The sequence below is a fragment of the Oncorhynchus mykiss genome, chromosome 9 (assembly GCF_057628025.1).
Source record: "Oncorhynchus mykiss isolate SJ-2025 chromosome 9, ASM5762802v1, whole genome shotgun sequence".
In the NCBI taxonomy this organism is placed as follows: domain Eukaryota; kingdom Metazoa; phylum Chordata; class Actinopteri; order Salmoniformes; family Salmonidae; genus Oncorhynchus; species Oncorhynchus mykiss.
The window spans coordinates 16,247,804-16,274,326 of record NC_143030.1 but is presented as its reverse complement, the minus strand read 5'-3'; the positions used below and the strand labels follow the sequence as shown (position 1 = coordinate 16,274,326).

At 40.8% G+C, this 26,523-nt stretch overlaps 1 protein-coding gene across 2 annotated transcripts in view; it reads left to right on the top strand.

Moving 5' to 3' along the window:
• LOC110531518 (astrocytic phosphoprotein PEA-15) overlaps positions 1 to 26,399 on the top strand; it is a 56,219-nt gene extending 29,820 nt beyond the window's left edge. The window contains exons 2-4 of one of the 2 annotated variants that reach the window (XM_021614726.3): positions 15,250 to 15,424; positions 15,789 to 15,944; positions 16,635 to 26,399. In XM_021614726.3, coding sequence (XP_021470401.1) covers positions 15,253 to 15,424; positions 15,789 to 15,944; positions 16,635 to 16,699 — 393 coding nt within the window. In that variant the 5' untranslated portion in view covers positions 15,250 to 15,252 and the 3' untranslated portion in view covers positions 16,700 to 26,399. The remainder of the gene's footprint in view (positions 1 to 15,249; positions 15,425 to 15,788; positions 15,945 to 16,634) is intronic. The other variant, XM_090183658.1, reaches the window with a different exon arrangement.
• The last annotated feature ends 124 nt before the right edge of the window (positions 26,400 to 26,523 follow it).

Here is a 26,523-nt window from a genome sequence, read left to right as displayed (position 1 = left end):
ACATAATATCACTATAAAGTGTTCATTTGCTTTGATTTCAGCGCATCTAATTTGTAAATATTTCAACTGTATCAAATGATAACTTTTTTCAATTCCACAAAATGTTTCCATCCATCAAAATATACTTATTGGGATTAAAAATTTAGATAATGAGGTAAATCCCAGACTAAGCTTTAGCGTTCTTATAGATGGAACTACTGACTAACTACTAACTAACTACTGACTAACAGCTGACTAACTACTGACTAACAGCTGACTAACTGCTGACTAACTGCTGACTAACTACTGACTAACTACTGACTAACTGCTGACTAACTACTGACTAACTGCTGACTAACTGCTGACTAACTGCTGACTAACTACTGACTATCTACTGCCTAACTACTGACTAACTACTGACTAACTACTGACTAACTGCTGACTAACTGCTGACTAACAGCTGACTAACTGCCGACTAACTACTGACTAACTTCTGACTAACTGCTGACTAACTACTGACTAACTACTGACTAACTGCTGACTAACTACTGACTATCTACTGCCTAACTACTGACTAACTACTGACTAGCTACTGACTAACTACTGACTAACTGCTGACTAACTACTGACTAACTACTGACTAACTACTGACTATCTACTGACTAACTACTGACTAACTACTGACTAACAGCTGACTAACAGCTGACTAACTACTGACTAACTACTGACTAACTACTGACTATCTACTGACTAACTACTGACTAACAGCTGACTAACTGCTGACTAACTACTGACTAACTACTGACTAACTACTGACTAACTACTGACTATCTACTGACTAACTACTGACTAACAGCTGACTAACAGCTGACTAACTACTGACTAACTACTGACTAACTTCTGACTAACTACTGACTAACAGCTGACTAACAGCTGACTAACTACTGACTAACTGCTGACTAGCTGCTGACTAACTGCTGACTAACTACTGCCTAACTACTGACTAAGTACTGCCTAACTACTGACTGACGACTGACTATCTACTGCCTAACTACTGACTAGCTACTGACTAACTACTGACTAGCTACTGACTAACTACTGACTAACTACTGACTAACTGCTGACTAGCTACTGACTAACTGCTGACTAACTACTGACTAACTACTGACTAAGTACTGCCTAACTACTGACTAACGACTGACTATCTACTGCCTAACTACTGACTAGCTACTGACTAACTACTGACTAGCTACTGACTAACTACTGACTAACTACTGGGTGTCTTTTAGTATTGAGGTTAATAATATGTGTGTGAGTCTGTTTATCAGTGTGTGTGTGTGTGTGTGAGAGAGAGTGTGTGTGTGTGTGTGTGTGAGAGAGAGTGAGAGTGTGAGTGTGAGAGTGTGTTTCACCACTGAGCAGTAATACCAGATGTCCTCTATCAGCAGGGGAGACTTTTACCTGTATGTAACACACACACACACACACACACACACACACACACACAAACACACACACACACACACACACACACACACACACACACACACACACACACACACACACACACACACACACACACACACACACACACACACACACACACACACACACACACACACACACACAAACTTTGCCACAAAGTTAAAAGATTCAAAGTAATCAACAGCTTCTCTCCCCTGTGAGTTATATCATTCAATAATAATCCATTTTTAAAAAGGCACACGGAGCCTACATATAAATACACACACAAACTATCTAGGTCAAACAGGGGAGAGGCGTTGTTCCGTGAGGGGAATAGATGAATGGAGAAGCATCTGGAAGTTCAAACAAAGGATCGAGATCAGGGAAGCTCAAGTTTCAGCCGTTTCCACCGATGTTCAACAGTTATTTTCATCTGTAGGTAATGATACATGAAACATTCTTACCAAATGTTTGTCATTTTATTTAACCTTTATTTAACTAGGCAACTCAGTTAAGAACTAATTCTTATTTGTTTACAATGACGGCCTACCAAAAGGCAAAAGGCCTCCTGCGGTGACGGGGGCTGGGATTAAAAATAAAAAATAAATTAAATAAAAATATGGGACAAAACACACATCACGACAAGAGAGACCTAAGACAGAAAGACTCTCTCTCCCTTTTCACTTTCTCTGTCTCTCTCTCCTTCTCTCCCTCCGTCTCTCATTCTTTACCCACTGAACACACACACTCCCACTGTAGGGTAAATAGGGTTGGAGAGGAAGGGAACATGTTGTTTTTAAAGACTGGTTGGCCGGTTGGATGGAGCGCTTAAATCCTGTAGCTGTCGAGGAAGGCAGTTGGAAGCATATGGCATGAAGGGGGAGTGAGAGAGAAACAGAGAGATAAACAGAGAGAAACAGAGAGAGAAACAGAGAGAAACAGAGAGAGAAACAGAGTTAGAGGAGGAGAGGATGTGGTAGAGAGGGTCAGGGACGTGGGAGGGGAGGAGAAATGAGGATAAAGAGATATAATTATGTTTACATACCCTACATTACCCATCTCATATGTATATACTGTACTCGATACCATCTACTGCATCCTGCCTATGCCGTTCGGCTATCGCTCATCCATATATTTATGTGTACATATTCTTATTCATTCCTTTACACTTGTGTGTATAAGGTAGTTGTTGTGAAATTGTTAGATTACTTGTTAGATATTACTGCACGGTCGGAACTAGAAGCACAAGCATTTCGCTACACTCGCATTATCGTCTGCTAACCTTGTGTATGTTGATTTGATTTGAGGTGAGAAGGAGAGGAGAGGCAAATGGCTGTGACCTTAAGCGTGGCCTTTAACCTTGAATTGGCTGTGGTGAGATCAAATCTTAATTTGGTGTGTGGGCGTATGTGCATGGATTCACATGACAATGCTTAATTGAAGCCCTCTAGCTGTAAAACCGAGAACAGACAGAGACACAGTCAGTGGAATAGTGCTTCACTGTTATCTCATTTTCCCCCAACATCGGACACCCCCTAACGTCAGACACTCTCTACTGGTTGGAGGATCACCTCGAGCTCAACGTTTCAATGCCCTAAAAATAACGGTACGTTTTGCGACTAAAGACACCCTTCTCGCTAGCTGACCACTGATTTTCATTGCCGTTTAGGAATGTTTTGTTAAATTCAACTGTGTGACAGGTCGTTTAATATCCAACTTTTTACCTAAATTATTCATGCTCATTTATATGTTATTATTAAAATGTTATCTACGGTCTCAAAACATAAGATTAATCTGTAAAACAAATAATGAGACATTATTTGGTTAAAACACAGAATTAGAGAAGAGTCTACAGGAGTGTGCACCGGGCTACGCAATGACAAGTTGACAGATAAGTTTTACTGGAAGGCTAGCCAACTCGTCAACTATCTAGTAAACACTTCGGATACGAGGTCGGTGTCTATTTTTTCAACAAAATTCAACTGATAAGCCAATAACTGTATGCCGATAATACCGGACATATTTTTTTTTGCTAAACTGCTGATAGTCGTAGTGTTTCCACTGAAATGTCCAATGTGCTAATTGCTAACACATTAGCTAACATATTTACGACACCAATAATCACAAAACATTGATGGCTTGATCACAAGATAACACTGTTGAAGGTAATATGTTTCTTAAACGCTGTTGAATATGCCGGTAATACGGGGTGCTAACACTAGTATCAGACATACGATATTGTTCTCGAAAAATGCCAAGTGGCATTCAATAGCCCAATTAATTCCCAAGTCATCTCAAACCGCTGGTAAATTGGAATTATTTTTATTTTATTTATTTTACCTTTATTTAACCAGGTAAGCAAGTTGAGAACAAGTTCTCATTTACAATTGCGACCTGGCCAAGATAAAGCAAAGCAGTTTGACACATACAACGACACAGAGTTACACATGGAGTAAAACAAAACATACAGTCAATAATACAGTATAAACAAGTCTATATACGATGTGAGCAAATGAGGTGAGATAAGGGAGGTAAAGGCAAAAAAAAGGCCATGGTGGCAAAGTAAATACAACATAGCAAGTAAAACACTGGAATGGTAGTTTTGCAGTGAAAGATTGTGCAAAGTAGAAATAAAAATAATGGGGTGCAAAGGAGCAAAATAAATTAATTATGAATCAAGAATCATGAATCAAGTGTCACAAATTACATAATAATATGTGAATATAGTATAACCAAATAGTATTCTTTCCATTTCAGTTGGCCACCGGTCTGTAGTGTAGTTTGGACAAAGTGGATCTGTGTTTAAAGATGTTGGAGTAGTACCTTCTGTTAGCTCCAGAAGGGTTCCGCAGGGTGTATCAGCCAGCTGTGTGTGTGTGTGTGTGTGTGTGTGTGTGTGTGTGTGTGTGTGTGTGTGTGTGTGTGTGTGTGTGTGTGTGTGTGTGTGTGTGTGTGTGTGTGTGTGTGTGTGTGTGTGTGTGTGTGCCTGTCAGCGGCACAGCAGTGGACAGAGATATGCTGTGGCACCATGCAGAGAGTCTGAATTGTCCCCTGTTGTCCTGTCCTAGTTTTGGGAGTGGGTGTTTGTTTATGTTTTGTTTTCAGCAGCTCCACACGATGCGACAATTCAACACTGTAAAGTGGGGCTGCCGTGGAGGGACTGAGTTTAGAAAAGATACAGGATAATTTACGATTATGAGAGTGAATAGAATAAAGACTGAAAGGGAGGCATACAAAGATACTACAGTTTACTATAAAATACTACAGTACTTACTATAGAATACTACAGTTTACAATAGAATACTACAGTACTTACTATATAATACTACAGTTTATTATATAATACTACAGCACATACTATAGAATACTACAGTACTTACTATAGAATACTACAGTTTACAATAGAATACTAGAGTACTTACTATAGAATTCTATAGTAAACTTTAGTATAATGTAGAATATTATACTACACCCTGTAGTATCCCTTGATCTTGGAAAGTTAAGCTTGGCAATTTTGAGAATTTGACTTAAATTCATCAGAAAAGTTCACTTATAACAGTGAACCTTTTTTTGTGGGATACACATAATGCAATTCTAGGTCTTGTGGCATATTTTAGTTAAACTATCACCAATTCAATTCAACCCTCTGCATGCACAGTGCATTCTCCCATCACATGTGCAGTGCACTCTTCCATCACATGTACAGCTGATTCTCAAGATCTTGCACACTAATGAGATGTTATTGAGCCCCCACTACTACACTGTCTGAGCCAAGGACTACGTGCTTTCTGGTAAGTTTTGATTACAATACTGAGTGGGGTGAATATTTTTTAGATGACATACATGATTTTTTGTTAACTAGTAAATAGTAGCCTACAGCAACATGTGTTTAAATAATTTCTAACTTGTTAACAATTTCTGCTAGTTAGTTTTTGCTACCATGTTAGTTTTAGCTTGCTTGAGCCTGCTAACTGAGGACGGTTAATTCACCTGTTTCCATACATGTCTCATTTTAAAACATGTATCTTACAAAGGAGTTGTTTAATCTGACTGCTTAACTATTTATCTGTACATGGAATAGTATTTTTTCTAATCTTTACAGGAAAATGCCAAGGGCACTATCTGATGTGTGGAGACATTTCACTGCAGCTAATGTCGAAGGAAAAGCTGTGTACATGTTCAAGTACTGTGGCAAATCATATGTGAAGGATGCAACAAAGATGCAGAATCATCTGGCCAAGTGCATAAAGTTCCCTCAGCAACCTCTAACAAAAGTCCCTCTATTTCTATTTGAGGTGAAAATGATGAATCAGACACCTCGTCGATAGCAACAGCTCATGGTCCTCCTGGATCTCGGAAGTTGTTATTGACTCAATGGAGGAACGTAGTCAGAGAAATGCTGATGAATGCTTACTCGAGATGTGTATGCAACTGGTTCACCACTGATGCTAACAGGCAACGTGTATTGGAAGAGATTTCTGAATGTTCTTCACCCAGCATACGCCCCTCCAACCAGACATGTTTTATCTACTCATTTGCTGGATGCAGAGTTCAAGTGAAGGTCAAGCAAATCATAGTGAAAGCAGACTGTATTGCAATCATCTCTGATGGGTGGTCGAATGTTCGTGGGAAAGGAATAATTAACTACATCATCTCCACCCCTCAACCAGTATTCTACAAGAGCACAGACACAAGGGACAACAGACACACCGGTCTCTACATTGCAGATGAGCTGATGCCAGTCATCAATGACCTTGGACCACAGAATGTATTTGCAATGGTGACAGACAATGCTGTGAACATGAAGGCTGCTTGGTCTAAAGTGGAGGAGTCCTACCCTCACATCACACCCATTGGCTGTGCTGCCTATGCATTGAATCTGCTCCTCAAGGACATCATCGCACTGAAAACAATGGATACACTCTACAAAAGAGCCAAGGAAATGTTTAGGTATGTGAAGGGTCATCAATTTAAAGCAGCAATCTACCTCACCAAGCAAAGTGAGAAGAAAAAGAGCACCACATTGAAGCTGCCCAGCAACACCCGTTGGGGTGGTGTTGTCATCATGTTTGACAATCTCCTGGAGGGGAAGGAGTCTCTCCAAGAAATGGCCATATCACAGTCTGCCGATATGGACAGCCCCATTAAGAGGATCCTCCTGGATTATGTATTTTGGGAGAAAGTGGTTAGCAGCCTGAAACTCCTGAAACCTATAGCAGTAGCCATTGCACAGATTGAGGGAGACAATGCCATCCTGTCTGATGTTCAGACTCTGCAGATGTAAGAGAAGAAATCCATACAGCCCTGCCCACTTCACTGGTGCTCCAAGCAGAGAAAATGGCAGTTCTGAAATACATTAAAAAGCGTGAAGACTTCTGCCTGAAGCCCAAACACGCCGCAGCGTACATGTTAGACCCCAAGCATGCTGGCAAGAGCATCCTGTCTGGTGCAGAGATCAACAAGGCCTATGGTGTCATCACTACCGTGTCTCGCCACCTTGGCCTGGATGAGGGCAAGGTTCTTGGCAGTCTGGCGAAGTACACTTTCAAGCAAGGGCTTTGGGATGGAGATGCAATATGGCAGTCGTGCCAACATATCTCATCAGCCACCTGGTGGAAGGGACTTTGTGGATCTGAGGCTCTTTCCCCTGTTGACTCCATCATCCTCCAAATCCCACCAACATCAGCCGTCTCAGAGAGCAACTGGTCCTTGTTTGGGAACACACACCAATACAAGGGTTGAAAAATTGGTGGCCGTCTGCAAATTTTTGGCTTTTTGAGCCTGACAACGAGCCATCCTCAACAAGGTTGGAAAGTGACAGTGAAGATGAGGCCTCAGAATCTGATGTTCAAGAGGTGGACATTGAGGAGGTCCAGAGAGAAGACATGGAAGCCTGAGAGGAAAACAACCAAAGCTTTAGTTTCTAGACTATCATTTTACAGATGTATGTTGAAAACGTTTTTGGGAGATGCGATGGATTATTGGGGATCCTTCAATATTCCCTTTCTTTTGTTGTTCAGTGAAGTCATCCCATGTGAAGAGTCGACTCATTTAGTTAAAGTAAAATTTGCAACTAAAATGTTTATTTTTCTATTAGAAGGATTTAAAAATGTGCAATTATTATGATAAGGTTTATGTTTCTGTCTCCATATGGTATGGTAAATATATCCAATGAAAAAAACATCTACATTTAAATGGTATTAATATTCATTCCCATATATTCCCTTTAATTCCCATATATTCCCTTTAATTCCCATATATTCCCTTTAATTCCCACGGAAAGTTTCCACCTCTGGATATTCTCCAAAATGTGCAGCCCTCATCATGTGTAGTACTTACTATAGAATGTTGTAGTATACTGTAGAACAAAAACATTACAGTCAACAACAACAAAAACATTTAGCTCTCATCATGTGTAGTACTTACTATAGAACGTTGTAGTATACTGTAGAACAAAAACATTACAGTCAACAACAACAAAAACATTTAGCTCCTTGACCCCTCTCCCTGCTCTGTGTCTCAGATGGTGGCCTTTCTCTCACCGAAACCCACACAAACACACATAGAGAGAGAGAGAGATGGTGGTATTTTCTTTTCTTCCTAAATCCTTGTCAGAGTGATTTTTGTGGCTCACATCACAGTAACACGGTTGTCATGGGTACATGTAAAGATGGCTATTTAGCCATTCCACTCTGGTTAAGCTTTGAGACCCATGGTTCAAAAGTGTGCGCACATTCACATGTACACTCAAACACGCAAACATACACTCAAACACGTACACACACACACACACACTCAAACACACACACACACACGCGCGCGCGCGCACACACCGACATACCATGTCGAAAGAAGAGATATTTAATGGTAGAAGGGGTACATGTTAATCTGTCATTGTTTAAAAAACCCTAAGGTCGATGTTCACGCCCCCACCAACATCTATTTAGCATAATAACATCATCCCCATAAAATCTGTCAGTTTCAAGCTGAAGATATCTGTTCATTTGCATTGGATGCGTCTCAATTCACCACATCCACCGATGTCGCACTTCCGCGGTGAAAGGTGGCAGAGCTAGATCGGTGTTTGTCAGACCATGAGACATTCCGAAAATCGGTCTTTTCACAAAATTGTCTGTACCTTCCGAATGGTTTGTTCTGCAAACTGTTATGAGATGAGCCTCTCATGAACACGAAGGTGTTCTCCGCTCTGCTCTACGACCACCTACAAGCGTGTTGGGTCTCCTCTGAAGTCGGTAAAGCTGATCTGCCAACTTCTGTATGTAGTGTCAGAACAGTTTGGGATACACACTAATACGATGAGACTCTCTGGTGTCAGAACAGTTTGGGCTACACACTAATACGGTGAGACTCTCTAGTGTCAGAACAGTTTGGGCTACACACTAATACGGTGAGACTCTCTAGTGTCAGAACAGTTTGGGCTACACACTAATACGGTGAGACTCTCTAGTGTCAGAACAGTTTGGGCTACACACTAATACGGTGAGACTCTCTAGTGTCAGAACAGTTTGGGCTACACACTAATACGGTGAGACTCTCTGGTGTCAGAACAGTTTGGGCTACACACTAATACGGTGAGACTCTCTAGTGTCAGAACAGTTTGGGCTACACACTAATACGGTGAGACTCTCTAGTGTCAGAACAGTTTGGGCTACACACTAATACGGTGAGACTCTCTAGTGTCAGAACAGTTTGGGCTACACACTAATACGGTGAGACTCTCTAGTGTCAGAACAGTTTGGGCTACACACTAATACGGTGAGACTCTCTAGTGTCAGAACAGTTTGGGCCACACACTAATACGGTGAGACTCTCTAGTGTCAGAACAGTTTGGGCTACACACTAATACGGTGAGACTCTCTAGTGTCAGAACAGTTTGGGCTACACACTAATACGGTGAGACTCTCATGTACACGTACATGTCCGTTGTTCTGTTCTAGGACACTCACAGGTCTCAAAAGACTTGTCTCAAGGTCCCCAGGTACCAGTTGAAAACATGATGGAAGGATAAATGGAGACGGTTTCATGCCAAAACAATGGTTAAATACATGTAAAACAATAATAACATGTTTCCTGATATGTCTCTCCTATATCTGAGAGATAACTTTTCAGAACAAACTTTGTTTTTGGGACTATCTGTTGTTCCATGTTGTGAATCTGTTATTCAACGCGTTTGTATGGGCTAATGGCAGTAAGGCCACAATCTGTGTGTCCTGGCTTAGACAGGGCGTAGACTATTATGGTTCAAAAAGATGTTGGTCATGGAGCTATAGAACAGTGAGCCTGTGTCCGTGTGTGTGGAAATCAGTCAGACGTTGTCACCATAGTCACATTTGTACCATGGTGTCACATTCAAAAGCTCAAGTAAGTAAGTCAGTCAGTCTCTCTCCTCTCAATTCAATTCAAGGGCTTTATTGGCATGGGAAACATATGTTAACAAGTGAAGAAGATAATTAACAAAAGTGAAATAAATCATAAAAATTAACACATTTTTTACTATAAAAAACATTAAACACTACTCTCAGAAAAGTTCCAAAAGAATAAAAACATTCAAATGTCATATTATGTGCAAATAGTTAAAGTACAAAAGGGAAAATAAAAGGGGGGGGGGGGGGTGATTACTTTAATAACAGCCCCCCAATCAGGCAGACACACACAGTCTGTGTAACGTAAAACTTAAATTAGTAGCCCGGGTGTTTATTTGCTTAAATCACTGAACACAGCAGGCGCTTATTACAGACAGGCTTCTATTTGAGCCAGGCGTCTATTTCCTTAATGCACACAGCTTTTGCCCACTAGAGGGCGATCGGCTGATTTCTGGGGGCCTGTACTCCCGAAGTTGTTGTGCTTGCCAGTTACTCTCAGCTGTTATCAGTCAATGGCTAGCAGTTTCTTACTGGCGATAAAAATGTATTATTGCCATATTTTTTGTTGTTGTCACTACTGATTAATTTTACTTAACAAATCCAACATTGAACCTTGTAAACAATTCATGGTAATTCATGGTAACCAATTAATTTAGACATTGAGTTTATTTGAAACAGGACATTTATTTGCTGAAATGTGACACTCAAGTTGCCAGGTGTGCCTGTGAGAATCTGACTAGTAGAGACCAACTACGTCTCTTCGCTAGCAGTGGAAGTTGTGAACAAAACAATTTAAATCTCCAAGAAACACGAGGATAGCAATTTTTATGCCTGTGGGCTTTGCTTCTAAAAATGAAACTTTCAGAACATGACTCACAGTGCGCACATCCTCCCAGACAGGCAGTGTTGCTGCGCAAGGTGGAATATAACATTAGGATTCCTATTTCTTTGTGCATTTCCAGATATGAAACAAAATGGCAGAAATACTTTGAAAACAGCTACTGCAGTATAGATTTAGCTATAAATTGCAAGTTGCACCTGTGTCCATTCTTCTGACAATATTTATGAAATGCTTGCAATGTAGAGCACTGAGAGGGACCACCCTCCAACGTGGTCGAGTAGCCATGGTAATAAAGTGATGGAGGCACAGAGAGAGAGAGAGAGGGAGAGAGAGAAAGAAAGAAAGAAAGAAAGAAAGAAAGAAAGAAAGAAAGAAAGAAAGAAAGAGTGAGTGAGTGAGCAAGAGAAAGAAAGGGTGAGAGAGAAAGAAGGAGAGAAAGAGAGAGAGCGTTAAAGGAGAAAGCTTCATCTCCCTCTCTCAGGTGTGTGAAGCATGTTTTCCCCTCATATTTTACACGCTGGTTCCTTTAGCTCCTTGACAATTGTGTGTGTATGTGCGTGCTTGACAGAATGTGCCTGCGTGTGTGCATGTGTGTGTGAGAACAGTAGGTCTTGTCTGCGAAATAGATAATAGCACAATGACATTGCTCTCTTGTCAAATTAACAGTTTCTATGGTGTGCTAGGCTCTAGGCTGCCACAACTGGGTTCAAATAATTTGTAAAACATTTAAAATAACTTTGAGCGTTTACTCTAGCCTGCCAAGAGGTATCAGATGGGAGGAGATTACAATTTTGAGACTATTCTATTGATCCATGAATCCAGTTAAGCTCAATCAATCACAAAGTGTTTGGAATGATTTCAAATACTGTTTGAACCCAGGTCTGCTAGGCGCTAGGCCAGAAGGATGCCAGGGGGTAGATTTAGCAGTTTAGTCACGGTGGAGAGGGGCTGCCTGGGCTAGGCAGGCGGCCATGTCCCCCCTCTGCACCCTCCTTACACTGGGATGGAGGGAGGGAATGGAGGAAGGAGAGAGGGGAGAAGGAAAGCAACAGAGAAGACCAGCAGAGTTTCTCTCCCCTCTCCAACCTCCAAACACTGGAATAGAGGAAGGGAGGGGTGGAGAGACAGGGAGAGCAGAAGAGCAGGAGACAAAAGCATGTTTGTGTTCATGAGAACGTGCTGGATTTAGACAGGGGCTCTACTATGTGTGAAAGTAGTGTCAGCCTTGTCATAGAGTGAGAGAGAGAGAAGGGGCGAGAGAATGGGAGAGAAAGGGGGGTAGAGAGAGAGAGGGGGGATAGGAGGAATGGAGAGAGAGAGAGAGAGCGAAAGAATGGGAGAGAAAGGGGGGTAGAGAGAGAGAGAGGGGGATAGGAGGAATGGAGAGAGAGAGAGAGAGCAGAAGAATGGGAGAGAAAGGGGGGTAGAGAGAGAGAGGGGATAGGAGGTGTGGAGAGAGAGAGAGAGAGAGAGGAAGAATGGGAGAGAGAGAGAGGGGGAGTGGAAGAATGGGAGAGAAAGTGGGGTAGAGAAAGAGAGGGGGTATGAGGCACAGAGAGAGAGAGAGAGAGAGAGGAAGAATGGGAGAGAGATGTAGAGAGGGAAGGACAAAGTACGAGAGACAAAAAATAAGAAAGAGAGTGAGGGAGAGACGGAAAGAAAGAATAAAAATAAAGGGAAATAGACTACACTGTAACGTAAAACTGTAAATGATACTGTCATTTTTTGGCATTATTAACAGTAAAATACTATATTACGTTTTACTGTAGTATACTGTAAATTATGGTGCATTATAGGAAAATGTTAAGAGCGGGGAAAGAATTGTATTTTGAATGGTACTATAAATCAATCTCACGGAATACGCACTGTATCTTTGGAGCGCAAAAAAACTTTTGACCAGCAAGTCTTAAACCTTAAATGTTGGAGTATTTTGCAGTGTCCAGTTGGTCAAAATACTCATTAATATACTGTAATGCACACACCCTCCCAAACACATACACCCTCTCTCCCACACACACACACACTCCCAAACACATACACCCTCTCTCCCACACACACACACCCTCCCAAACACATACACCCTCTCTCCCACACACACACACCCTCCCAAACACAAACACCCTCTCTCCCACACACACACACCCTCCCAAACACAAACACCCTCTCTCCCACACACACACACACCCTCCCAAACACAAACACCCTCTCTCCCACACACACACACACACCCTCCCAAACACAAACACCCTCTTTCCCACACACACACACCCTCCCAAACACAAACACCCTCTCTCCCACACACACACACACCCTCCCAAACACAAACACCCTCTCTCCCACACACACACACCCTCCCAAACACATACATCCTCTCTCCCACACACACACACCCTCCCAAACACATACACCCTCTCTCCCACACACACACACCCTCCCAAACACATACACCCTCTCTCCCACACACACACACCCTCCCAAACACATACACCCTCTCTCCCACACACACACACACCCTCCCAAACACATACACCCTCTCTCCCACACACACACACCCTCCCAAACACAAACACCCTCTCTCCCACACACACACCCTCCCAAACACATACACCCTCTCTCCCACACACACACCCTCCCAAACACATACACCCTCTCGCCCACACACACACACACGCCCTCCCAAACACATACACCCTCTCTCCCACACATACACACCCTCCCAAACACATACATGCTCTCTCCCATCCACACACACCCTCCCAAACACATACACCCTCTCTCCCACATACACACACCCTCGGCACCCTCCCAAACACATACACCCTCTCTCCCACACACACACACACCCTCCCACCCTCCCAAACACGCATTGTCACATAGCCCTGCGCTATATCCCCTCTTCCATTCACCCGTGCAGTGTGTTTCCCCAGGCAGTCCTCGGTCTCACCTGGGCAGTGTGTTTCCCCAGGCAGTCCTCGGTCTCACCTGGGCAGTGTGTTTCCCCAGGCAGTCCTCGGTCTCACCTGTGCAGTGTGTATCCCCAGGCAGTCCTCGGTCTCACCTGGGCAGTGTGTTTCCCCAGGCAGTCCTCGGTCTCACCTGGGCAGTGTGTTTCCCCAGGCAGTCCTCGGTCTCACCTGGGCAGTGTGTTTCCCCAGGCAGTCCTCGGTCACATTTCAGTTGAATGCAGTTGTACAACTGACTAGGTATCCCCTTTACCTTCCCTTTATTGAGTAAAAATGGCTTTTGATTAAGCATGTGACATTTAAGGTAATGACTCTCTCTGTGTGTGTGTGTGTGTGTGTGTGTGTGTGTGTGTGTGTGTGTGTGTGTGTGTGTGTGTGTGTGTGTGTGTGTGTGTGTGTGTGTGTGTGTGTGTGTGTGTGTGTGTGTGTGTGTGTGTGTGTGTGTGTGAATGAAGGGAGGGCCTGTTATTATACCTCGCTCCTTTGGGCACAGATCAAGGGTCACCGTACTATAACCTTACCTTTTGAGGGAAAATGCCACAAACTGACATGAGATTAGTTTCTGCCAAGAGAGAGATTACAGTGAAGAGTCGGGCTGGTACTCAGATCCAGACTCATTGCAGAGAAGAAACTAACATCTGTGAGCGTAGCATTTGGCCGGAGCGAGGAGTCTGGGCAGTTTAAGGGAGAGAGGGCACACACACCATTGCATCTATAGATTAGCCACTGCTCCCTGCTGGTAGAAGATAATATGACACTTATAGTATTTAGGCCATCCCTGAGCCTTGCTCATCTTACACACATACACACACACGCACACACACGCACACTAAATCAGACTTTGGAGAGAATCACCAAGCATTTGACTTCACCTTTCAAGTCTAGACAGTGTGTGTGCGTGTGCATGCGTGTGTGACAACTGAAAGCCATTGTTGTGGATGTCACACGATGCTCCTTAATCCACCATTACTCATTTTATATTGTACGCAGATGCCATTGTACAGAAGTCAATAGTGCACACACACAAACCCACACACAGACTTACACAGAGAGATAGACAGAGAGACAGACACACACAGACACACAACTGTCTCAATGTCTGTTTTGATGGTAAGAATAGCCACTTTCCAGCCTGCCATCGGTAGAGTGGGAGAACTTGTTGTAACAGAGATCACAATAGAAGGACAGTGTCCAATAGAGTCTCTCTCTCTCTCTCTCTCTGTCTCTAAAGAGATAGAATTGTGGTCTCAGTTCCATGTAGGGGGTGTCCGTAAACACAGCTCTAGGATCAGAAATAGAACTGACTGTGGAATAGGGGTAAGGGGTAATGTCTAGAGAACAGAACATTGACAGACTAAAGGAAATGTAACCACACATTCATGCTCTTATGTACATTATTTAATAATAGTTTACTAGTTTTGGCAGCAAGAGGCTAGCATGGTCATAGATCTGTGTGTGCTATCGTTCCACTCTTTGCCACTCCTGTCATGCAAAACTAAGGCTAGCAAGATGCCTCTGTGACCCTCATGACCTGGGCTGTTTTCATCCTGTTTTTTCTCTGATAAAGAACTAGAATTGACTAACGTTCATCCTCACTCTCTCCCCTTCCTTCCATCAGACCATGTCGGAGTACAGCTCTTTGCTCAGCGACCTGTCTGAAAACATCACCAATGAGGACTTGGACCAGCTGAAGTCTGCCTGCAAGGAGGACATCACAGAGGACCAGAGCAACACCATCACCTCCTCCAAGGAGTGGTTCAACTACCTGGAGGAGAACCAAAAGCTGGCACAGGGTGAGGGAGACGTTTCCAGGTTTCCCAGCTCAAAATTTTGGAAGGGAAAGGAAGGGAGGGAAGCATGGATGGATGGATGGGAGTGGAGAGTGATTTAATTACCTGGCGAAGAATGACAAACTGGCACAAGGTGAGGGAGGGAGAGAGAGAGGGAGAGAGAGAGAGAGGGAGAGGAGGGAGGGAGAGAGAGAGGGAGAGGAGGGAGCAGGAGGAAGGAGGCTGCAAATGAGCACAGATCTTATAACGCACGTTGAAGAAAATCAAAAAATGTAATCACGCTGCCATGTTACAGTAAGGTTTACTGTATTTTTGCAAAGATCTGTGCTCTTTTGCACCTTAAAAATGTCCTATGTTTCCCTCGCAGATAACCTGTCGTACATTGAGCACATCTTTGAGATCTCACGGCGACCAGACCTGCTGACCCGTGTCATCGAGTACCGCACCACGGTTCTCAAGATCTCTGAGGACGATGAGATCGACACCAAGCTCACACGCATCCCCTCCGCCAAGAAATACAAAGGTCACTTTACTATACCTCTTTTTTTCTGTTTCTAACGTTCTGTCCCTTTTTTGCATTTCTTCTTCCTAATTCCTCTTGCCTTATCTTTCTCACTCCACTTTTTGTTTTTTTCTCACTTTCTCTCCCTCCTCTCTCCACTTTTTCCTTATCTTTTCTGTATTTCTCTGAGCTCTCTTTCCTAATCTGTCTCTAGCTATAAACTGTTTTTCTCTGAGCTCTGTTTCCTAATCTGTCTCTAGCTATAAACTGTATTTCTCTGAACTCTGTTTCCTAATCTGTCTCTAGCCATAAATTGTATTTCTCTGAGCTCTCTTTCCTAATCTGTCTCAAACTATAAACTGTATTTCTCTGAGCTCTCTTTCCTAATCTGTCTCTAGCTATAAATTGTATTTCTCTGAGCTCTCTTTCCTAATCTGTCTCAAACTATAAACTGAATTTCTCTAAGCTCTCTTTCCTAATCTGTCTCTTGCTATAAACTGTATTTCTCTGAGTTCTGTCTTCTTTAGTCCTTCCTCGAGGCGTTCCTCTCACTTAACCTCAGATTTCTAAATTCTTTCTTTCTTTTTTGACTTTTTCTTCATTTATTTTCAGTCATTTTCTCATGTCTGTTGCAGCAGTTTACTGAGACCTCTGTCTCTCCTCTCTTTCTTTCTTTCTCTCTCTCTCCACTCTTGCTCTCTATCTCTTTAGATATCATTCGCCAACCCTCTGAAGATGAGATCATCAAGCTGGCTCCTCCACCTAAAAAAGTGTGAGGTCTACACCTCTGACCTTTGCACTTTGACCCCTGGCACTCCAACCATCTCGACCCCCCTCCTCCTCCCGCCTCCCCCCAGTTCCACTAACACAAATCATTTTACACAGAGACGCTAGCAACACCTCTCCAATCAACCAATCAGATCGCCATGATGCTTCACCGCCCCTTTATCCAAGGCTAAGGAAGAGCTGAAGATGAAAGATGGAGAGAATGAATCCCCCTTGTTAAGAGATGTGTTGGTCAGTTTAGAGCTTGTGTACGTTCCTATACTTGTAACACTGTTTTAAGAAAATGTGTAAGTGTGTGTCGGAATGCATGTCCGTGTGTATGTGTGTGTCTGAATGCATGTCCGTGTGCGTGTGTATGTCTGAATGCATGTCCGTGTGCGTGTGTATGTGTGTGTGTGTATGTGTGTGTCTGAATGCATGTCCGTGTGCGTGTGTATGTGTGTGTCTGAATGCGTGTGTATGTGTGTGAGCGTGTGTATGAGTTTAAACATATCTCTCTTTGTGTTTGTATGGGATCCCCTCTAGTTCGACCTAGAAATGTTGCAGGAAAAGCAGCATTATATCAGATACGGTATTCGCATGACCAGTGTTAGGCCATTAGGATGAACATGCTGCCATTAGGTACATAAATTTGCAAACATATCCTTCAAACACTCTTGCAATACACTTGAATTGCTATTCCGCTAAGAGACAAATCAATGGGAGACTAAGTGAAAATGTCACTTAAGTGGAAGTAGGATTCCACTTAACTTAGCATTATGCATTACGCTTTATCAGTGGAGCAAAAAGAAAGCTATAGTACAGGTGTCATATTTCCTTCACTCATAACTCAGACGAAATCATCAGATCATTCATTGGATATTAAAAAGTGTTTTGTTAGGGATTCATAGAAAAAGCCAATATTTGCCTTTAGCCTAGCCATAGCCATAGAATTATCGAAGAAGAAAATGTTATATTACATTTATTATTATATTTATATGGTATTACACCATGACAATAGTATCATTTGATCGTCTTTTTGTTTTGTTGACTTAAAATGGACATGCTGTCCTATACCCTACATCGTTATAAGGACCAATAGATTTCACATGCAGGGGGGAAATAAAGCCTATTGGCTACTCTCTGTTTTGTTCATACTAAGCTTTGAGTATGTAATATATAATTGTATGATTATCTATTTTATATACATATATAATTATATATATACATATATCATTATTGAAGTCTATGGTATGAAAGCTTATAAGCTAACTCTAAGGCTAGGTTTAGGCTAATGCTAGCAGGGAACTCTCAATACAGTGCTGTGTAACGTGATTCCAACGGTAATCCAACGTCTGTCAAATAATGTTGTTTTTAAACAGTGATTTTACACGAAGATTCAATGCTCCTTTAATGTGAAATAGTATTTTAAAAAGACACCTTATTGTAAACCTTATTATAAAAACATATACAACATTCTTGTATTGATCAATTTAAAAACTCTATATGAAACACTATCTAATATTAGAAAAAACGAAAATATATATATTTTATAAGGATATAAAATATGTATGATATTTACTGTGTTTGAATAAGAATCAACATCTTTCTGCTCCGAAAGTGCCACTCAAATTCCAAGCCAAAAGTTTTTCAGGACAGAAAACAACGGACCAATCAGGGGGAGGGACTGCAGCCTCTGAAAGAAATGTAAGGAAATAACAAAACGGTAGATAGACGCAGAAAAAGAAAAACTGGCGCGATATCATGAAAAAAAAAGTACAATATATAAACCAATGATATACATACATAGTTCATCATCTGTTTTGTGAAAAGCCCGAGTACTGCATTAATCATTAACACGCACACACACACACAACGGTGTGTCAAACTCATTCCATGGAGGGCCTAGTGTCTGCAGGTCTTTGCTTTTTCCTTTCAATTAAGACCTAGACAACCAAGTGAGGGGAGTTCCTTACTAATTTGTGACCTTAATTCATCAATCAAGTACACGGGAGTAGCAAAAACCCACGGACACTCAGCCCTCGGTGAAATGAGATTGACAACTGTGCTCTAAATATACAAATCACCTAATTCCTAACACATTTTGGGTCTCAGTCACCATACATAAAACAAAGCAAGATTGTTAATTCAAATAAACAAAATACTCATATATATTACACTGTGTTTCCTCCCTACGAAGAATTCTTAGCAAAATTCGGTGTATACACTCCATGACAACTAATGTGTCAAATGTGAAAATGTGTGTGAGCATGTGTGGTTGCACCCACACACTTGTACAGTCAGTACACATCACGTTCAATCTCACTCGTAAAGAAGGGGGACTATTTAGCAAGTTTGCTGAGGGCTTCACACCTCACGACTGGTCTGTGTAGATGTCTGTCAAACTAAAGGGTCTCGGCAGGGATACTGATTATAAGTGTGTGAGCTGAGGGCTCCTGATCCTGATGAAACCTTCACAGAGGTCCTAAGATCTCAAAAACACCTATACAACGAATTCTATAAGTGCACAGTCACGGCCACCACTTTCTTTGGGGGGAAAAACGGCCTTTTCTCTCCCATAGCCTCTACTCTCACCTCTCCCCACACCCCCTCTTTCCCTACCCCCAGTGCCAATGACCAAGACTTTTATTTCCATCGCAGTTTCTGTGATCTGGTTTTGTATTGCTCGCTGTTAAACGTATAGTGTTGGAACTTATTAGTACCCCATGCACTTATCTTTGATATATTCTCCTCCACATGTATTATCCTCATTATGTAAACCAGGGACTGTAATCATGAAGCGCTTAATAATAGGATTCCTGATCTAGGATCAGGTCCCCCCTGTCTATATAATCATAATGCATTATAATCTGAAAGGCAAAACTGATCCTAGATCAGCACACCTACTCTGAGACTAATGAATGCGTCCCAAACTACTGAACTGAGTAAATAGTATTGTAAATATATTCAGGGTCAATTGTTTGTAAGGTTGACTGTCAAGCACGCCCCCCCCCCCTTAGGAAGCCAGCACCCCTTTATGGTGAAGCGGTGGCTGCTGTTAATGAACCCTGTGCCAAAATGTGTAATCTGATCCTAGATCTGTTGTTTGTTGCGACTTCTGATCTACTGTAATTTGTGCTGAATGGGTTATGGTTAGGATTACCTGTTGCTAGGGAGCAGCAGTTCGTCTTGCAGGCAAGGGCAATCAGTTGTACTTACCGCTATGATCTGTGGGTGCTGGTAGACAGGGTAGATATGTGCTCACCTTGCTGGAGGAAGAGTTTGTGTCAGATGACCATTATAGATCCTCTTAGGCTTACTATTTCATTTACCACTAACAGATCTCTGAACAAAATCAGATCAATTGTCGTAACAGTAATAAGAAGTTATAAACAAAGTGTGTCCAAAAACAAAAATACATATACATACATACAATAAAATACATATTTAAAAATAAAAAATAATTGTAGATTCTTATGAGGATCGCAAGGGAGGTGTTGTTTTCTTGTTCGTTTTTTGTCTTGTTTTTGTCTTGTGTGCTAAAAAAAATATACACTTAAACAGTAAGTAGGGATGTTTGAATCTGTGTTTGTGATCATGTTACTTAGGTATTTTTTTCATGTCAGAATTCCACTCTGGGTAATAATGGACTGTGCCATGTTAGCGATTGTGTGGTAGGATGTCAGTAGATAGAGTGATGGGTGAACCTCACACACACACACACACACACACACACCGATAAACTCAATAATACAAATCATTTGCCCTATACCAATAAGGACCAACCTCCACTTTACAACATTCACGATTATCCTCAAATCTAAACACATTTGTATTTGGGATTGTTTACGTGTTGTTGTAGCTACTGTAGCCTATGCATATTTTTATATTTCAGCCCAGAAAATGAATTCAAGCAGTGAGGAATATGTTTTACTAAGAATGCAAACCCCCCTTTCATTCCTGTTCTCAGAAAAAACACTGAAAGCACTGCTCCTCTCTTTCTCCCTTCCCCCTCTTCCACATATCCTCTTCCACTCCCTTCCTCCCTCCCAATGGCAACTCTGATATAGTCCTTTCCCCATTGGCTACAATGCAAAGACAACAAGGAAGGACTCACACTGTGTGAGATACAACCATACGTTCTTAGGTGACGTTTTCATTTCATGGTTTCTTTTTAATTCAAGCTTACATATGCCAAGTACAGTAAAATCGATAGAACTGGTCGTAGCTAAGAAGGCCGAGAAATTGTTCCATTCTGATTCATTGGGGCTTCATGACATCAGCCTAATGTTCAATACCTATGGTAAAATCTCAAACCCATAAGGCTATGTGTGGATTTCATATCTTTCTGATTGTTTAGAAATTATGTGTATGACATCGTTTAGCTTTTTATGTGGCCATTGGCACATACAATAACTACATATCACTCACACATGATGTCAATTTGGAATGACATATTACATATCAAGTTACAAAGAAATGCTGAGAAAAAAAATATATATAAAAATGCAACAAAAAACTATAATAATGATAATAACAATAATAATAAATATAGCATATATGACAAATATCTAAGAATATAACCAAGACATTACTTACTGTTAAAATGAGCTCATCAAACTACAATTTAAATTAAAACTTTTCAAACTAAGAGTTTTACCTTGCCCTTTTCCCTTAGTTTGCATTCAATACACTTCAATTATGATTGAAGGAATTTTTAAGTAGTTCATTTTCCTAAGTTTTTTCTTTTCGTTTTAAATTAGGTTGTACATATATATTGTGAATTTATATCCATGTGCTTGTTTTGTAATGGATTAATGTATTTAATGCCAATATATTGTTTGTTTTTGTATTTTTTTGAAGTCTCCTGATATGTTAACTAACTGGAGACAAATCATGGGATAAAAACGTGTCACTTAGCTGATGTTGAGTAAGAATTTATATTATAGAGACCACACTTCAATTTAGCTCTCTATCCATGTTGTAATCTTTATATATGGATTTAGGGGTTGCATTGCTTTTAATAATTAGGAGATATGAGCACCTTTTCTTAAAAAACAACAAACAGATTATATTCCAGTATTTTATTTTACATTTATTTTTATCATTTAATGTATTTAAGGGTAGCAGGTAGGCTAGTGGTTAGAGCATTGGGCCAGTAACCGAAAGGTTGAAAAACCTGTCGATGTGCCCTTGAGCAAGGCACTTAACCCTAATTTGCTCCAGGGGCATCAAACTACTATGGTTGACTGACCCTGTTAAACAGCACATTTCACTGCACTTACCGGATGTATGTGACAATAAAACATCTTCCCTTTTTGGGGGGGGTGGACTACACACCCAAAATACAACCAAGATTATCCAGACAGTTGCTAAATTACAACAGAAGATCCATTGTGATAATCCCTTCACATCATTGTTGTGGCTTCGTTGTTTTTATCGGATTATTGCCATTGTTTTTGATAGAAATGCTTTTCTTTGTTGTGTCGTGAAATGTAATGATCAATAGGCGGGCCACTGAATAGGAAAGCGAAAATCAAAAGAACTCTAAATACTTATTCTCACTCAGACGTTTGTTCCTTTATTTAGATTTTTTGTTGTAGAATAAAGTGTTGATCTGCAGTTGTGACCACATGGATAGAGAGGTAGAGACAGAGGAGGGTGGATTTGGGGTCAGTGCAGTGCAGTGAACTACTAGATGAAAACTCTAAATTCAATCAATCACAGATAACTGGGAAAACCGTACTATGGGTTTATTCTAAGTGTTTGGGATGTTTTTTTAAGAAGAGGTGTGGTTTCGTTTCAATATCCAATGGCAATAAAGTCTGCGAGAGGAACAACTTACTGGGTTTATCGGTTTAAATGGTTTTTTACAGGTTAGCGGTTTTACACTTTCGAGCATGTTAACCATGTGCGCGACCCCACATTGTGGTTTTCCTTTATCTGCAATAGATTGAATCCAGGGTCTGAGTTGGATTTGAAGTGGCTGGTGAACTATAGATTACATAGGTTTTAGGATTAATTCAATATTTTACAACTTAAGGTTCGATGGTTCCTTACCATGAAACCAACCCAAAACATGGATGACAGTTTCTGTTTCCAAAGAATACTATGGAAGGAACCATCTGCCATTAGCTACTGAAATAAAGAACTTCTATGGTGTTGAATGTTCAGAACTTGCACATGACGCTGTACAATAGGCTAGGCAGGTTGTGTTGGGTATGTTTGTGTGGAGCTCTGTGTTGTCAGAAAGAAGTTAGTGAAGTTGAGGATGTTGAATGTCTGAAAGATTGGTTAAGGAGAAACAGCAATGACAAACATGTTTGATTTGGCAATTACCACGGTTCATCTTTGAACCATGAGAGAAAGAGAGACTGGGTTTTAAAAAGTGCAAATGCTTTTTTAAACCATCCCTATTCAACCATCTAGGACTAAATAGCAACATCTAAAATGTGAAAATTGACAAATAAATGTTTACATTAAGCAAGCTTTCACACCAGAGAAAAAAGTGCCAACTTTAGTTTAGTTGCTTATACGTGCTGTTGACATGAATGAATCCAAAAATGGTATGTGTACTGAACAACCTCTCAGAGGCTACACTCCAAAAATCCACACTAGCATACTATCTAGATTGCATTCCAAATAGGCCACATACATTGCTCCAATGTATGTGGAGTATGTTAGTGTGAATATTGGGACGTAACCTCTATATGTTAGACGGAAGTTGAAGACGGAAGTTTTTGGTGGCTGTAAGAAGCCATTTTAAAAGTGTGTGCTTTTGCATTAGAGACTAGCTAGCGGCATTTGTGTATCGTTTTTTTGGGGTGCTCATTGAGAGGTGAGTTCAACAAGGTGGACCGTTTGCAATTGTTAGCTAACAGAAGCTAACACATTCCATTTTGGTTTGTGTTAGCTGCAAATATTCACTAACATTAGCTTGCTAACAGCTATTAGCTAGCTAACAGCCAACAGGTAGTGTGCGGGAAACATAATAGCATAATGAAGTCTGTTCCGGGTCTAAACTTCCACTTCAAATAATCATGTGGTGATGTAGACATTCTAATACATGTAGTAAAAATAGCAAAAATATTTTTCTGTTTGAATATTGTTGCTAATCTGTCACAGTAATCCCTTCAAAAATGTGCTTTTTATGGCTTCACTGTAACACTGGAATGTTCATTTGAATCATTCATCTGAAATTGTTACTAGAGAGAATAATATGTTCACGGCAAATTAAATCCTTGTTGAACTCCCCTCGTGTCGTTGTCAGAGACATATATTTAGAAATGTTGACAAATCACCAGCCATGTTAGCTCCCCATTATTATGTGGGCAATGTTGACAAATAGCAGGTCATTGAATTGTCTACATTTCACCAATGCTATAACTGAACATCTAGGATTACAATTACAATCCAAACATTTGTCATGAATGGATAATTAGAATGCTCGGATGTGCTATCCATTCTAAAGTTGGCCAAACTCTCTAAATGTATGGCACTGATCAAGACTCTAAATTTGAAAAAACGACCAATTTGAGAAGGAAAAACATTGTGTATAATAACCATAAATCGGTAATCAATATGATTTGTGGTGAGGGACTTCAGATGTGCCAAACATATGAGAGGCTAGCTAGATAGCTGGGCTAGAAACATCTGGCTAGAAAAATGAATATTCAGTCAATGCAAGCTAGCTAGCTAACTAGGTGTCTTTTCTGAAAGAGTTAGCTTCAGACATTAGGGTTGTTAACAGTGTCCACTCCTATTAAATAAATTGCAGCAAGTTACCTGATAATGTTGCCAATGTCCATAGTGAAATCCAAAATCCATAGTAAAATCCTGCACTGTAGCAAGCTGATCTGCTAACATCACTAGCTAGCAAAATATCCATCAATGTCAACTGAGCTTGCCGTGGTTTTGGACTAGCTCGCTAGCGATGATAACCCACTTTGCACACTACATTTTTGTTGTTGTTCAATTTATCATTCATGCCATGTTACCTGGCTCGTCTCCAACAGGATATCCTTAAAAGAAATGCACTTATTTTCATTTTTTTTTTGTTGTTATCAAAATGAAAACAATGAGGCTACTAACATGTATTGTAATCTGGGCTGCCTATCAGAGGAACCACTCGACTGATGACGTCATTAAGATGGCGGCAGTTTTCTAAACGTTTTAACATAAATATGAGTTTTTCAGCCGTTTTAAGGGTAGGAACATGCATATTGATCACATTTGGTTTTAAAAATCACCTTTACTTACTAAAATGTTTCCGTTCATCTTTTAAAATGTAATAATTGGAACTGCAGTGGTGTGGTGTTGTCCGTCAACGTGAGTAGAGGTTATCGTAAGGTCGTGAGTCACAACATTCCTGTGCTTGGGTTTTATAGACTAGGGTCTGCGTCCCAATAATATCTCCTTCTTCCTGAAGTGTACACTTGTTCACTTCTTCCCACATATCTAAAAACACTATTGGTGGAGAAATGGGGCAGTCATTTTCTTTAAATCAAAAAAAGGGAGGTAAACAAGTCCACACAGGAGGAGGGATAGATAATTGGGACGTAGCCTAGATAGAGGCATCTAACTGTTTGATTTTATCATGTAGGAACTTTAGATTTCCGGGGGAACTCAGGCAGTGTGGTATAAAGCAGGCAGGAGGTATCCGAAGTGAATACAAGTAAGATAAGGTTTCCCTTATGGATCACTGCATTTTATCTGGCTGTTTTAAGTGTGGTTGGAAAGTGTTCTGTTTATGATCCTGTTTCAATATGACTGAGACTGACTTTATTGAGCCACAATATAATAGGTGCCCAAAGTCCAAAAACATCAGTCATCATGCTGTATCTTGCATCATATCAAATCATATCTCAACCACAACATATCTGTGGCAACAAACCATTTGGTAAATGCAGGTCAAAGGTCAGGTTTTCTCTGATTAGCCAATGAAACGGTCTCATTCTTGCCCACATGACAGGATGTTGCATCAAGCTGAATGAGAGATATGGCTTGGGAGAGGCTATACGGTAAGCTAGCTGGGAAGGGCTCATCAGGAAGACTGACTAAATGAACTGACTTAACCGAATCCGTTCATCTCCACTTGACTCTCAATTTGCAACATACGTAATCAATTTGGGCGTCAGGCGTGTCCGTATAGCATCTTCTGTGTTGCTCGTCTTGAAAAACTCTGTTCTAACCATGTGATAAAAGATTGGTCATGTTCCAGGCTGACCACATTGCAGACGTTGCACTGCATTTACCAATGGTTGCGTGCCACGTGATGGACTGTGAAGTTGGGCATCAGACTGCTACATTATTTGATGGGGTTAGCTTAAATGTTAAACACCTATCCATGCATTGTGCAATCTGGCATGCGTCTGCAATGTAGTCAGCCTGGAAAACTATCACAACCACTACAACACGTTTTATTGTTATCATATCGCCCACTGGATGCCGTAGGCTTTATGCTGTTAGATTGGATTAGGATTCTTCTTTTACAGGACCAAAAGAAAATTCTAATTATTTATTTTCCAACGACAGCAACAAATAAATAAATAAAATACAATGTATTAGCATATGTATTTAAATGAGTACATACCTATAGATGTGGCTTTTGTCCTGATTTAAATGACACTAATCTGAAGTGATGCCATTTTGTCATTGTGCTAAAATGAATATAAATATTATATTATATATTAAAATATATTTGCTAACCTACTGAGAGCTGTATCATGTTATCATTTAACCCTAATTCCCTGGGCTCTTGTCAAAATTAGTGTACTCTATAGGGAATAGGGAGCCATTTTGGAGGCAGAATATGGTTTCATCATCCACCTTTACT